Source organism: Xyrauchen texanus, chromosome 44, assembly GCF_025860055.1.
Source record: "Xyrauchen texanus isolate HMW12.3.18 chromosome 44, RBS_HiC_50CHRs, whole genome shotgun sequence".
Lineage (NCBI taxonomy): Eukaryota > Metazoa > Chordata > Actinopteri > Cypriniformes > Catostomidae > Xyrauchen > Xyrauchen texanus.
The window spans coordinates 11,501,964-11,518,844 of record NC_068319.1 but is presented as its reverse complement, the minus strand read 5'-3'; the positions used below and the strand labels follow the sequence as shown (position 1 = coordinate 11,518,844).

At 37.7% G+C, this 16,881-nt stretch overlaps 2 protein-coding genes across 3 annotated transcripts in view; one reads left to right on the top strand and one right to left on the bottom strand.

Moving 5' to 3' along the window:
* The window catches only part of LOC127636477 (zinc finger and BTB domain-containing protein 21-like), a 203,291-nt gene that overhangs the window by 77,632 nt on the left and 108,778 nt on the right, over positions 1 to 16,881 (top strand). The gene's annotated exons all lie outside the window — the stretch shown is intronic.
* Positions 1 to 16,881, bottom strand: part of LOC127636478 (UV radiation resistance-associated gene protein-like) — a 137,903-nt gene that overhangs the window by 89,671 nt on the left and 31,351 nt on the right. For both annotated transcript variants that reach the window (XM_052116951.1, XM_052116952.1), the window contains one exon: positions 4,780 to 4,906. In XM_052116951.1, the coding sequence (XP_051972911.1) occupies positions 4,780 to 4,906 (127 nt within the window). The remainder of the gene's footprint in view (positions 1 to 4,779; positions 4,907 to 16,881) is intronic.

Genomic DNA, 16,881 nt, shown 5'->3' with positions numbered 1-16,881 from the left:
AAGAGCCGATTCTTGTCTGTTCTTTTCCAATCCACTTTCATAAAACAAGAAAATGAGGGAAGAAGAGGGTGGAAAGACATCAAAATTGCTTTGTTCTGACCCGCTCATGTAAAAACAGTGAGCGTCTGCTTTATAACATGCCTCACATTCTCTTCTCTTTAACTGCTTTTTGGGATCTCTCTGTCCTAAAGCGAGGATAGGGTGAAACATCCCGAGCTCTTGTGCTGTCTTTTGGAAGGCATGGGGGTGGGGGGTCATTGTCCCTGGAGCAGAGCGGTCCCATATGCAAAGCCTTGATCTCCTAATTAGGAGAAAGAAGGAAGAAGGAAAGGAGAGCCTGAGGCAAAGAGAAAGACTGAAAGAGCTAAATGCTTTTGTTCACTTTAAACGTTCCCCTATGACATACTCTGCTTAAGTAATATCTCCTTTTCCGGCCATCAGAATTGTCAGCACCAGGCTAAGGCTTTCTTTTCACCGCCCACAACTTTTCTTAAAGACTTTTGTCGGAAACACAACAGAGACGGCTGTGTATGCTCTGGAGAAACGTCCCTGACGGACCAATGTTGAGTCCAGCAGAGGTTAGCTGGTGTCCTGCATTGACCTCAAGAAACAGAGCACGAGTGAGGGTGGAAATGTATGTGTGCTTGAAATCTAACCCAAGATAAGACTGGCAGAGCAAGCAGGTGTTTCATGTTGTAATGACCACAAGGATTGGAGAGAGTCCCTCCACTGCTTCGGTAGAATGAGCATGACAACTGATCATAACAACGTCAGATCGCTTTTACAGGCATAATTTACAACATGTGCATGGACGTGATGAGAAATTAGAGTGAGGGAAATGGGGGAGTGCAGGCACACATGACTCCAGCTTTGTACATTAAACAGGGATGAGACGTGGTTACACTTAAGTCATTTTGTGTAATTTCTGGCAATCTCCCTTTATAAGTGGAATAAACTATGGTAGTTTTGGAGGAGGCTTTCATGCTGTGTCTCAGAGTGCTGAGCCCGGTTAATATCACAGCAAATAACTGCTGACTGACAATAGTTTAAAAGACCATTCGTTTTTAAATGAAATTTGGATGTGGGAGGTTTGTTAGCAGAAGAAAAGGGAGAAAGATAGTAAGAAAGAGAACAAATGAAAGCGAGACTGTACAGAAGCAAGAAAGAAAGAGCAAAAGAGTGCGAGAAAAGAAAAGAAAGCAAAAAACAAAAAAGCATGAAATAAAAAGAGAATAAATGAAAGAAAAAGTGAGCAAGCGAGTGCTAAGCAATAGCAAAAAGCAAGTGTGAAAGTAAAAGAAAAATGAATGAAAGTGATAAAAAATGAAAGCAAGAGCACAAGCAAGAAAGAAAAAGAATGAACAAACAAAAGCAAAAAAGAACAAATGGAAAAGCAAGCAAGAAAAAACAAAAGCAAGTAATAAATAAAGAAAAGGAATAAGAAAATAAAAAGGAATGAAAGAACGAAAGCAAGAGCACAAGCAAGGATGAATGAACAAAACAAACAAATGAGAGTGAAAAAGAACAAACAAAAGAGCAAAGATAAGAGCGAAAAAAGAATGAATGAAAAAAAGAGAGAACGAAAGAAAGCAAGCAAGAAATAAAAGCAATAAAACACGAAAGCAAGAAAGAAAAAGTATGAACGAAAGGAAGCAAGAAAGAATGAAAGCAAGAGCGCAAACAAGAAAGAGAGAATGAACACACTAACAAACAAAATAAAGAAATGAAGAACAAACAAGAGAAAGCAAGCCAGAAAAAAAAACTACAAAAAATAAAGAAAGAAAAAGCGGAGACAAGAGCGAAAGGAAGAAAGAGAATGAATGAACAAAAGCAAGAAAGAACTACATAAAAAGAAAAAACAAGCAAGAAAGAAAGTCAAATACTTGTATTTCATGAACTTGATATTTGCTTTACATGATTTGTGTCACTGTATGTTAAGATCACAAAACTGTATTTGGTTCGATGAATGAATGAATGAATGAACCAAGAGCAGGTCATTTGGTGTGCCATTATCCTTTCTTCTCACTCGGTTCAAACAAATGTTTATTCTACTCTTAAAAAGTCTTTCCTGTGTGTGAATGTGAAATCGGGCCGCTCCCCATCGCTCCAGTCAGGACAGGCTCCTTTAGTCAGAATCGGCTCCTCTGTGCAAAAACTGTTGGGCAGACGTCCTCCATCCATAACAGGCTTAAGGCAGACCTTTCCCTGAACCCCAAATCTGTTGTTTGTTTCCACACACAAGAGGAGGTCAAAAGCACAATGCATTATGGGATGGCAAGTGCCAGGACATTCAATCATTAATGTTGTGTATGTATGTGTTCTTTATGAAGATGCAGTGTGCAGCCCAACCCTCTAGTCAAACACCAGCCACTGCATCAATCAAACTAACCTCCTCACACCTCCCACCCACCCACAACATTTGGCAAATAAAGAGCAGGATTCCTGAAATCAAACATGAATGGCAAAAGGCTGTGACGAATGGGGCGGTAAGGAACTTAAACTTTGGATAAACTTTAAGATTTTTCAATGGCTGCTTACACGGTCGGGATCTCTGATGGAGCAGTACAGAGCAATATAAGCAAATCGTAAGTACGCCAAGTTAAAACAAAAAGGGTTGATGGTGGCATAGTCAAAGATCTGAGCGGGAAATCTAAAGGTCACAGGTTCAAACCCCCTTGTGCCCTTGAACGTTTGCTACAAAAGGCCATAACACGACCAACAACTTGTTCTATCCAGGTGCAAGGCAACAAAGCAGCATTAAACTATTTAATGTACACCTAAGCATTTGTCCTAACCAGTCAAGATCGCAATTAATATGCAAGACATCTAGTTATCAATTGATTGGGTAGCTCTGTCCATAGTGAATTCTCATTGGTCAAAAAATTCTGTTCTTGTTTAACTACTATGTCCTTAATCATTTGAAACAATGTACTTATTGTGTAAATACGTGTTGATGCATTGTACTTATATTTAAAGTACCTGCATTTAATTACATCTGCAGTTACAATGTTAACCTTAATCCCACCCCTAAACCTAAACCTTACCCTAACAAGAGGTAGGTCGATATATCGGTTTAACCGTTTAATCGGTTACATTAGTTGCGTTTTTGAACAATCAACAGTTTGAACTACTTGATTCTTTAGTATAATAGCAGCCTCTAGATATGACACCTCACTGACACAGCTGTACCTACCCGTATTCTTCAACCTCAGAAGCAGCAAGTGAGAATTTTGCAGAACAATATGTAGTTACCCAATAAATAAATTGTATTGTGAGTATTTTAATGTTTGTACATAGTAGTTAAAGACCTAATATAGAGTGGGACCATAAATGCTAGCTTTGACATTTTGTTTCTTTAAACATTCCTTCTTTGGAACATTAGATGGACTAACTTTAGATGGAATGCAGTATTAAGTATAAAATAATCTCTGATTTGCTGTGATTTTGTCGCTTTGTGCAACATTTTTGCTTTCAATGAGGACTAGAAATGTACTTGACATTGGTTTCTTACTGCATCAAGCCTGGTTTAGATGTGGTGTAAAATAATAAGGTTCTTGTTCAATCCTACAAAGCACAGAAGGACATTTGCATGAGAATGTGGACAACTGGCATAATAGATATGCAAAAAAATTGTACCTAAAGAGACAGGATTTATAGGAATCTACTCTATACAGTTTAATGTTGCAAGTACTTGAACACATGTTGATGTTAGATCAGTAAAAAAATGACACGAGTTTTAAAAGTGCATTAATGTTAGTAACAGTTAGGCCTCTCATGATTATGAAATAACCGTCAGATCACGGTTATTTGATCTAACCGCTTTTATTGTGCGGTTTAAATTCCAATCACATTTTAATGCCCAAATAAGGGAATTTTAAGCGAATATACAGTATAAATGCCATGAACAGCATGTTTGTGTGTCATTGAACTCTGTCATTTGAACTCTGGATTAGTGTCACTGAGCCATACTGCAGACATCAACTGGAGGAACAAATTCTGTCCAGAAGAGCACATTAAATTATCAGCGATCTGATGTGCACAGCGTCAGCAGAGGCTCATGCCAAACTCCTATTAAAAAATAAACTAACAAATATAAAATATGAATGCAAAGCACTCCGGTATCACTTTAATTTAACGATCGTGTGATGGAACATGTTCCTGGACATATCGGTGTTAATGACAGTGACACAGAGGAGACGCACACTTACTCTTTCTCTGTGGAGTGATAAAATGATTAAATGAAATCTCAAAGGTTTTGCTTCATGAGAAATAAGGGCTTGTGGGTTTAATCAAAGGGCATTAACATAGCGTGTGAAAGTTAAGAAATTAGGACAGAAATTATTTACTTTTACTTTTTACTTTTTTTAATTTTACTTTTGTATTTATTTATTTGAAGATAAATATGTCAAAATGACTTCTTAAGATGTATAAAGCACACATACAGTACACCTTAAGAAATATGACAATTTGTTAGACAATTAATCGTGAAAGCCCTAAAAGAAACAATTAATCATCATAATCGCAATTATTTGTTTGACAATTAATCGTCAACCAAATTTCATAATCGTGACAGCCCTAGTAACTGTGATAGACAGAGTGAGAGTGACAGAGTGTGTGCTTCATGTAAGCTAGGTTACTTCTACAGTTATATATAAGCAAGTATATATAACAAGTATGCAGCAAGTATATATATAACAGCTTCAGTGTGTGTAGTAAAGATTTTTTGGCCAATGTGGGACAGATCTGTCATCGGTCTGATGGCTGGGAGAATTTTGTTACCTTTCTTTTGAAACTGTGCCATTTCTTTGTGCAACATGTCCATTTCTCTCGCCAGTGCCTTTCTCTGTCTCTCCAATTCACACCTCAGAATCCCGATCCCCAGCTGCATACACTCCCTCTCACTTTTCTGCAGAGAAAGGAAGAATGAAAGAATTGGTGGAATTTGGTGAAGTAATTTTTTCATTTTTTATAAAAGCTTACTGGATTCCATTTCTTAGTGAAATCATCTCCATTTGCAAATCAAATTATTAACAAAAGAATGGTATAAATATAGGAGAAGTATGCTAATGGCCTATACTGAAGGAAGAACTAATTTGCATGAAAGCATTCCAGACAATCAGCTTGTTTAAAAATTATTTCAAATTACAGCTTTTGGTGTCGTCCTTGTGACATCAAAATCCAGCCCGAGTTCATTTCCTGTCCTATCTAATCTCCATTCCCAGCAAAAAAAAATATTTGTGCCCTTATAAAAACATAATGACTGAAAACGATACATAAAACAGTGCTTTGCATTATTTTAGTGCTCTATAGGGTAGCTCTAGCATTATTTTTAGTATTTAAATTGTGCTGTCAATAAACAATTTAGGTAATGGTCTCACATACAATCGGTCTTGTAAGCTGCTTTGGAAATCAAGCGGATGCCAGAAAAACGCACATTAATGTAATAAAAAAAAAAAAACATGACAGGAATTTTAAAGAAGATTACGGCAGACTTCCCTCAGCTTCTTCAAATCCCAGCACAGATGAGTCAGTCCACGGTAGATCTATCTAATCTACATCTACATCCCTGCGGCTTTCTGGACTGTTAGTGAGCCAAACACACTAATGAGGAACAGTGATCTGACGAGGGTGAAAGTGGGATTGAAAGAAGATAGGAAGAGTGAGAGAGAACGAAAGGGACAGTGGAGATAACATGGAGAGAAAGTTCACCATGTCTTTAAACTCTATGATTGGTGGTGGCGATTGCTATCATAACCATTACTGTGGAGTTTAATGCAGAGCATATTCAGAATAAATAAACACACTCTTACATGCAAGAAACGGCAGGAAGTGCATGCAACAAAGAATGCAACTGGAGAAGGACATGCATGTAACGTCTCTTTATACAGAGATACAGCCGTGGCCAAAAGTATTGGCAGTGACATATATTTTGTGTTTTGCAAATTTTTCTGCTTCAGTTGTTGTGGTGTTGATACACATTGTTTCTAGATTATTGTGCAGAGTGATCAGATGCATTATAAATAATTGCAAAAATCTTAATTGCCACAAAAAACTACATTTCACAGTTTTTTGGTCCTGGCACAAAATATTAGCCAACATCATTTCACTAATCATATCAGCACCACCTGGGAAATTGTGAACAAGTACTAGTCAGGTGAAATCACTCTATCATTCTGATTGGATTATAAGAGCAGACTGATTGCTATAAAATGAGGGAAGAAGTGCTTCCAATCATTGTGTTCTTGTTAGCAATGGTTACCTCTAAAGACAAACGTGCAGCCATCAATGCTTTGCATCAAAATGGCCTCGTATGCAAGGAAATTGCTGCAAAGAATATTGCACCTGAAGAACCATTCACCGGATCATCGAAAACATCAAGGAGAGAGGTTCAACTGCAGTGAAGAAGGCTTCAGGATGTCCCAGTGTGTCCAGCAAGTGCCAGGACCGTCTCCTCCAGAGGAGTCAGCTACGGAACTGTGTCACCACCAGTGCAGAGCTTGCTCAATATTGGCAGCAGGTTGGTGTGAGTGCATCTGCACACACAGTGAAGCGAAGACTTTTAGACAACGGCCTGGTGTCAAAAAGTGCAGCAAAGAAGCCACTTCTCTCCCAAAAAAACATCAAGGACAGATTGAAATTCTGCAGGAAGTACAAGGATTGGACAGATATTTTCTCTGATGAAGCCCCAGTCCGACTGTTTGGGATATCTGGAAAATCGATAGTCCGGAGAAGAAAAGGTGAACGCTACCATGAGTCCTGTGTCGTGCCAACAGTGAAGCATCCTGAGACCATCCATGCGTGGGGTTGCTTTTCATTCAAAGGAGTGGGCTCTCTCACAATTCTGTCCCAAAACACTGCCATGAGTAAAGAATGGAATCAAAACATCCTGCAAGAGCAACTTCTCCCAATGATCCAGGAGTAATTTGGTGATGATGTCACAAGGCAAGCGTGATAATGAAGTGGCTCGAAGATCATTACATTGAAATTTAAGATCCGTGGCCAGGCAACTCCCCGGATCTTAATCCCATAGAGAACCTGTGATCAATCCTCAAAAGGCGAGTGGACAAACAGAAGCCCACAAATTGTGATCAAATTCGAGCACTAATAAGTCAAGAATGGATCGCCATCAGTCAGGATTTGGCCCAGAAGCTGATGTCCAGCATGCCAGAGCGAATTGCGAGGTTATGAAGAACAAGGGTCAACACTGTAAATATTGACTCTTTGCATAAATTGAGTGTTTTTGCTAATAAAAGCCTTTGAAATTATGAAACACTTATCATTGTTTTCCAGTATACCATAGTAACACGCGAAAAAAGAATCTACAAATACTGAAGCAGTAGGGCTGGGATAAACGATTATTTTTTAAACGATTAATCTAGCGATTATTTTTTCGATGCATCGATTAATCTAATGATTCATTTTTCCCAGTCCGATTCGATTTCGATTCGATTAATCGACTTGTGACACCACTGGTAATACCTGTTTCATCGGGGGTGGGGGTGTATAAAATGTAAAAAAAAAAACAAAACATTTGCCGGGAGTTTGATTGACTGGCGATCTGATCAATCAATCATAATACGCCATTTTTGTCCGACAAAGTAGTCAGGAGAGAGAAGATTAACGTCGGTGGATTTGAATTTGAATAATGGATTGTAGGCTACTGTACTGACATCTTTCCGCGGTTAAAACAACAGTCCTTCTGATGTAGGCTACATTCATGTTTAGCCTATTTGATGCTATAAATTAACAAGGAAAAGATGATCGGTTCACGAGCAGCTTTAACTGAGGCAATCTGTCACGACACATTAAAGAGCCACAAAATAGTAGGCCTATTTATGGTTTAATTTTCTTTGAATGACCAAATTTGAAAGTTGAGACTTTATTAAATGTTACCTGCTTGGTCCTGTCTGTCAGCGCGTTGTCAGTGTCCTCAATGTATTTTTCACGACATTCATAGCTATAAGCGCATTATTAATAGCTATAAGCGAAAACGTTATGTGTCGACAACGTATTATAGCCTACTCCAACATCGAGTGCAAAGTGGGGAGTTGATAAAAAACTTACGGTGCTCTTTCATCTTCGGCTGCTCCCGGGTGGCGCTAGAATGGAAGGCCATCTCCATTTTGCAAAGATGACATATCACGGAATGTTTTCCTTTTAAATTAAATAATTCCCATACTTTAGAGGAACGAGTGCATGCCGCCTTGCACTTCTGATCGTCTGAGGAGCCACTCGTGTTGGCGCCGGCGTCGCCATCTTTGTTTTGGGTCTGACAATTCGACGCGCATATTTTGCGTCGACGTCATCCCAGCCCTAGTGCTGGTGCATTGCCGTGGTGCTAGAATGGAAAGCCATCTCCATTTTGCAAAGACGACATATCACATATTTTTTTCCTTTTAAATTAAAGAATTCCCACACTTTAGATGAACGAGTGCGTGCCGCCTTGCACTTCTGGTAGTCTGAGGAGCCACTCGTTTTGCTTCTACTCTCCGGCGCCGCCATCTTTGTTTTGGTCTGACGAATCGACGCGCATATTTTGCGTCGACGTATTTTTTACAGCATCCATTCATCATGTCAACTCTGTCAGATACTTATGAAAAGAACTTGAATTTCTTTTAAAAAAAACACATCAAGTCAGCCACGCAAGCAATATAAGTGATGGTGGCATAGTGGGCTAAAGCACATAACTGTTAATCGATCCCCACAGCCACACCATTGGATAAAAGCGTCTGCCAAATGCATAAATGTAAATGTAAATATACACACATACATAACAGTTAGTTCCGGTCCTCGAATCTGATTGGACGAGAGACATTCCATGAGCACAGATGGTCTGACACATCAGCACTCCGACATTTCACTGTGTGTACTTTCACTAAAGTGTAAGAGCAGTGCCTATGTGATAAGAGCTACTGTTTGTCTTTTGTTTTTGACATTATATAAGTTATTCAGCAGGTGGTGGCAAAAGACAATTTTTGTGTGTAATATGAGCCAGCTAGGCGACGTGAAGTGAATCCGCGTCAGATGTTTACATACAACAGCTCTTTGTGATCGCTTGTCTAAACCACTACTAAAGCTAGGAAATAGCTTTAAACTGCTTTAAAAAAACAACTTCAGCATTACGGCTCATCACAGCTGAGAGACAAAACAGACTGATTAATTACACAATGGGTGCTGTTTAAAATGGCTGAGGACATTGCGGTTTCTATAGTGATCGACTTTTGTGCACTGGCTACCACGAAATAGGAAGAAATACCCCTGCTTGGATGCTATTTTCCACTGAGAAAGCTGACCTTTAGAAAGCTGACAGCATCTCTGCTTGGGAGTGGCAACAGGAGATTGCAGACACTCCATTTCTCTCTCTCACACACATATACATCCATCCTTGTTTATCCAATAACTTGTTAGAAACAGCACAAGCCGTGATACTATTACTGAAGTGACATTTTTTAATTACTAACTGAGGCTTGGATGCTTCATTTGGATTTAACCAGCAACGGCTGATTCTGATCCGTCGTGTAAAAATGTAGTTCCATGCACAAATGCGTTTTTATGACCGTACTCAGTTTTTCCTAATTTTTTTAAATGTATTTCACAATCGTGCTATATGGCCCTAAATCAGCACTGTTGTGATTACCTACGGCACTCAGCCTGCTGCTGATGTAGGCCATATCATACTCTTGATCGTGTGATATTGCTTAAATATATATATATATATATATATATATATATATATATATATATATATATATATATATATATATATATATATATATATATATATATACACACACACACACACAATTTCAGGTAACTGTGCCAAAATACTGTCACAACCATGAAATTAAACATTTTCTATCACTAAATCAGTATTGTCACCCAAATAGTAAAGAATTATGGATTTTTTGTTCATTTCCTTTATTTCAGGTAGATCCGATTAGTATCTAACAACATCAAAAAAGAAAATGACTTATGCATTTAATACATGTGTTTTCTGAAAAATACGGTTATTTTGTTAGCGGTCAAATTTTTGGTCTAACGGTGGTGACAATCAGTTTGAAACCATATGAAATCAGTAATTTTTTTACATATTTATAATAAATATAAATAAATATATACAGTATATAAAAATTACTTTTGGAAAGTTTTAAAGTCATTACTTTTGCGATTCAGTTTAGTGATGCAAGTGGCGCAGTAATAACACACTTAACCATTAAAATGCACTTATCCTCTCACAAAATAAATCACAGTCTACTCTGTTACCCAGTAATGACAAAGCACCAAAAAATTCAATTAGCGAAACAATAACCGGTACAGTGTAGCAAGCATGCATATGCTGATTGATTAATTGCTTGAAATGTTCTAATAAGCTCGAAACTGACCTAAGGTCAGCGAGAAGTGACAGTCTGGCAGTTTCAGAGGTGAACGCTCTGATCTGTGATCAGTTTCTCATATCCTCAAGTCTAACGGAAAACTCGAAACAGATTTTCACTCATTAAGCACAGAAACCGATACACTTCGAAGGAATTTCAGACCCTTGTTGACCTTTCGTCCGTTCCAGGTAGTGCTCCTGTGATTGAGGGAGAGTGTCAACTATTAGTATAAACATATCCTAAAGTTTGACATTTGCAGAACTACGAAAACCTGCCAACTTGTTTTTGGAGAGGAAAAGACTTCACGGTCATTCACGGAAACTTGATGAACAGGCTCATAGAGGCACATGAGCATTTTCCCAACATATGTAGCCTTCATAAGATTTGAAACTCTTGGTATGGATATACCAACAGTGGGGTCCAAAAGTCTGAGTTGGAAATTCTGGGATTTAAAATTGAATTGAAAGCTGAAAATAAACAGAAAGGTTTAGGATTTAAAAAAATACAAAGCACAGAAACATTATAACTTAAAATGAACAGAGAATTACATTCTGCACTTTTTTAGGTCATTAATCAAATAAGCAAATTTGTGACATTGACCATGTTGATGCTTACAAAAAGTCAAATTTCCTTGCTTTCATTGAAACACACAGGATGCTTTTTGGAATGTTCTCAAATCATGCTTTGATAACATAACTGGTCACAATGCTCAAACTTGTGGTGTCCATGCCAGTTCAGATGCATGCTTTTTTTAATGCAAAAGGGTTATATAACAATTAGGGTTGCACATTATACCGGTACTAACGAAATATTGTGATACCAAAAATTTTATATGGTATGATATGATCATGTCGGTAATTGTGGTATCATATTAAAGTATGCTGCCATTAGCCAAATGTAATGTGATGTGAGAGTTTTGAGATGAAATCAAAGACCATTTGAAAATAATAATAAAAGAGCCTCTATATGGCCAAGTGTGATCATTAAACAGCAGAAGGATGTCATTTAATGAAATAATATACAAGTCACAAGCTCTACGCACTACAGTATGAATACACTACTAATGTTTGATTTTCATGCAGTTTGTCCAATAGTATCCAACTGCAGAGCCACAGATCAGTGTTTAGTGTATAAACGGCTATGAACTCTATAATTATCTCTTTCTCCTTTGCAGTTCGGATATTTCAGCTCACGAGTTGCAGGAAGCTTCATATAATGAACTCTTCACAAACAGGAAGAACTTCAAAGATCTTTAAAAATAAAAGTCCCGCTGAAATGAGGGCTCTGTTCAACTGATTGCGTGAAATTGAAGACATTACAACTGTATGAAAATATTACTGCTGTATAAAAGTGTAATATTCAAAGCAGTCACAATAATACTCATAGTAACAATAATATAATGTAATATAATATAAATGGTGATATTATTAGTATTATTATTTGTAAACAATATCACACAAGCAAATGTACTGAATATCAGTCATTTGCCTCAAGTAATCAGATTGTTTTCATTTAATGTTTTCATTAATACTGTAAAGCTCTGTTGATCTTTTTTGCACCTTAGCAAAATATATTTAAAGTTTTTCACAATTCCTGACATTTAATCATAGAAAACATTCCCTGGTCAGTAAGGATCATTACTTCAAGGATTTAAGAATAATAGTAGAGAGGGGGGCTGGGTAGCTCAGTGAGTATTGACGCTGACTATCACACCTGGAGTCGTGAGTTTGAATCCAGGGCGTGCTGAGTGACTCCAGCCAGGTCTCCTAAGCAAACAAATTGGACTGGTTGCTAGGGAGGGTAGAGTCACATGGGTTAACCTCCTCGTGGTCACTATAATGTGGTTCTCGCTCATGGTGGGGCACATGGTGAGTTGTGCGTGGAGGCCGTGGAGAAAAGCATGAAGCCTCCATACACGCTATGTCTACACGGTAACGCGCTAAACAAGCCACATGATAAGATGCGAGGATTGACGTCTCAGACGCGGAGGCAGCTGAGATTCGTCCTCCACTACCCCGATTGAGGCGAGTCACTACGCCACCACGAGGACTAAGAGCGCATTGGGAACTGGGCATTCCAAATTGGAGAGAAAAGGTGATGAATAAAAAATAATAATAGTAGAGAGAATTATTTATTTCAGCTTTTTTTTCTTTCATCACATTCCCAGTGGGTCAGATGTTTACATACACTTTGTTAGGATTCGGTAGCATTACATTAAAGTTGTAAAAACTTGGGCCCAATATTTTAGGTAGCCTTCCACAAGCTTCTCACAATAAGTAGCTAGAAGTTTAGCTCATTCCTCCAGACAGAACTAGTGTAACCGAATCAGGTTTGTAGGCCTCCATGCTCGCACACCCTTTTTCAGGATTGAGGTCAGGGCTTTGTGATGGCCACTCCAGTACCTTGACTTTGTTGTCCTTATACCATTTTGGAGGTATGCTTGGGGTCATATCCACATAATTTACCTTCCTCATGATGCCATCTAATTTTTGAAGTGCACCAGTCCCTCCTGCAGCATATATATATATATATATATATATATATATATATATATATAATTGAAAAGTATTATATTTTCATTTGATTAAACACAATTTGATCAAAACATTTAATTAAATCATTTAACATGGAATCCAGAAAAATTGAAACAGAAAAGGGCAGAATTTCTATCTATAAGACTTTATACAGTTCATTTAGACAAGTAATTTTCTGTGAAAATAGATAATAGTAATAGTTTATTTTATTTGTTGCCCAAGTATCCTGGTACTGAAGTTTTGCCCCCATTTACTTCCATTGTAAATGCCTCACTGTGACCTCGATTTTTCGCTTTTTTTTTTTTTATTTTATTTAGTAATCAACACTATGCTACAAATGCTGTCAATTGAGCTTAACATTTATTGAACCCAGAATATTCATTTAATTACTGCATGTCATATTGTGTTTACTGTGCTTTTACAGTATTCATTCATATTATGTTTACCACAATGGCAACAGGATTTGACATCAAGATAATTCACAGCTCATTTACATTTGAGCAAGAGTGAGAGAGTAAGAGGTGACTCGTGTTCTTTGCTCTGGTCAAATTTGTTTTAAATAAAACCCTGGAACCAACATGTATCATATGGGAAACAAAGTTTGAAAACAGAATTGCAAAGCACTAACTGGAATAAAAAAAGATTGACAGACCTCCATAAGTGAGAGAAAAAAAAGAGAGAGAGAGAGATCACAGGACTTAAGTACTGAAGATCAATAGCAGATCCTGTGGCACCGTCTCACCCTCTGAGAAAACAGCATTTCAACAGGTGTAGGGCCAGCAATGCAAACATACAGCACTTCAACATCAAAGACAGTGAGAGTGTGTGTGTGGTATGGGCATCTTGAGTGTTGGTGTCTTTATGACTCACAAGTGTGTGAGAGGGCAAATTTGAGTCAAGGAGTCTTTCTTTCGCTCTTATACAGACACAAACACTTTTTGAAGTCATTCTAGGATGTACACTATATTCCAGCTTCAGAATATAATGACTCAGAAAGTAAGTTCTGGTAAAAGGTCTAGCATTATTTTTTTTGCAGATTGCACTTAGTTTGATATTTTGTTATGTGATACAATGGCATTCATACATGTTTATGGGGCCACTGTATTAGGCTCCATTTCATTTCGGAAACTGCCATTGGTCGCTGCCTTTGTATACAGTAGACAGCTCACTTGGTTTTGGATCAGAGTTCTAAAGCGTTAGAGAAAGTTATAATTATAATGTGTATTTGAGTGGGTTTAGTAAGAGTGCAAGGTGCCAGATTCTGGGCAATTGCAGACTGGTGGGACAGGGTTGACATTTGAAGTGTTCATTAACAACAAATACAACTCTAAAACCTCCTCAAACGGTTGCATTTTCCCATCTGCCGGATGCCACCTCCAAAAATGTTAAATATATTTTCCTTGGTTTTAATTTATCCGGGGGTAAAAAGTGAGTGTGAAAACACAAACACAAAATTTTTTGTGAAAACTAAAGTGATTGGTAACAGAGGGGGAATGTAGCATGGTTTGAGATTCAAGAGCCGCTTGATGGCCTAAAGACATATTTATGAGGATCTGTGTAATAAAAGACACACAACGCTGAGGCCATTTACTATATTACTGATGTCTGTATAATAGCATAACACAGCACACATGGGTGAGGGGTGCCCTTACTTCCTGTACTAGCACCCGCATACAAAACTATCCTTCTCACCTGCAAAAATAACACGCAACTGCTTAAAATATTTAACACAAAAGCACAGCAGAAAAACCTTTATTGAGAAAGAATTATTGAGAAATTAAAAACATTTAATAAAATAATAAATTAAACTGTGGCGTTTTAATAACTTCAGATGAAGAGTGGCTTGTATGTGTACACACACACACACACACACACACAAGCGACCTTCTGATTAACAGTTATGTGCTTTAGCCCACTACGCCACCACCACAATCTGATTCCAGTGGGTCAGAAGTTTAAATACACTAAGCTAACTGTGCCTTTAAGCAGCTTGGCAAATTCCAGAAAATTATGTCAAGCCTTTAGGCAATTAGCTTCTGATAGGCTAATTGGAGTCAATTAGAGAAAAATACCTGTACCTGTGGATGTATTTTAAGGCCTACTTTAAATGTCTGTGCCTCTTTGCTTGACATAATGGGAAAAATCTAAAGAAATCAGCCAAGACTTGTGGTCCTCCACAAGGTACCATGTTCATCTGTACAACCAATAGTATGCAAGTATAAACACCATGGGACCACGCAGCCATCATACCACTCAGGAATGAGACGCATTCTGTCTCCTAGACATGAACATAGTTTAATATGAAAAGTGCAAATCAATCCCAGAAAAACAGCAAAGGACCTTGCGAGGATGCTGGAGGAAACAAGTAGACAAGTATCTAAATCCAAAGTAAAACAAGTCCTATATCGACATAACCTGAAAGGCTGCTCAGCAAGGAAGAAGCCACTGCTCCAAAACCACCATAAAAAAGCCAGACTACAGTTGGCAAGTGCACATGGGGACAAAGATCTTACTTTTGGAGAATTCTCCTCAGGTCTAATGAAACAAAGATTTAACTGTTAGGCAATAAAGACCATCGTAATGTTTGGAGGAAAAAGGGTGAGGGTTGCAAGCCGAAGAACACCATCCCAACCGTAAAGCATGCGGGTGGCAGCATCATGTTGTAGGGCTGCTTTGCTGCAGGAGGGACTGGTGCACTTCACAAAATAGATGGCATCATGAGGAAAGAAATGTATGTGGATATTTGAAGCAACATCTTAAGATATCAGCCAGGAAGTTAAAGCTTGGTCGCAAATGGGCCTTCCAAATGGACAATGACCCCAAGCATACCTCCAAAGTTATAGCAAAATGGCTTAAGGACAACAAATTCAAGTCATTGGAGTGGCCATCACAAAGCCCTGACCTCAATCTGAAAGAAAACTTGTGGGCAGAACTGAAAAAATGTGTGCGAGCAAGGAGGCCAACAAACTTGACTCACAAGTTCTCTCTGGAGGAATGGGCCAAAAATTCAGCAACTTATTGTGAGAAGTTGTGGAAGGCTACCTAAAACGTTTGACCCAAGTTAAGCAATTTAAAAGCAATGCTACCAAACCCTAAAAAAGTATAGGTAAACTTCTGACCCACTGGGAATGTAATGAAAGAAATATAAGCTGAAATAAATCATTGTCTCTACTAATATTCTGACATTTCTTAAAATAAACGAACTGACCTAAGACAGGGAATGTTTTCTACAATTAAATGTCAGGAATTGTGAAAAACTGAGTTTAAATGTTTTTGTCTAAGGTGTATGTAAACTTCTTACTTCATACGATGCGTACATATATACATCTAATATATATATATATATATATATATATATATATATATATATATAAATTCTCAAACCAGCCTGCATATATAAATACATTTAATTAAAAAAACTATAAATTCTGAATTGTTAGACAAGTCTAACATTTGAAGTCCCCATTTTATTGCTTGACAATGTGTTCTATTGAAACAAAAGTATGAGCAGGACATATCCAGCAGTGTCATCCATATGTTAAAAACCAAATAGCCTTAAATGTATATTACAGTCCTGAAACATGATTTGCTACTTGCTATTCGGTTGCAGGTGGTTTAAGGGGGTTAGGCATTTTCATTCTAGAGAGCATTTTATTCGGTAAACATATAGTGTAAGATAAGTCATCAATATTTTTATTCCATTATCCCACAAACTGACTGAAGATCATTTTAAATGCCTGTATCTGCTAAGATTTAAGCTTGTAACTTCAGGAGTACACCATACAGATGGCCTCAAAGCTAACAGATGTGGACTAAAAGCAACAAAACTCTTTCTGCTTAAGAATTATAATACAAGCCATAACAAATATATATATATATATATATTAACAAGTATATAGTTTTAGTTTATAAAGTTTCCAAATTGCACTTTCTTTAGGACAATCACTACAGTGAAATACTTGTCTTTTTACACT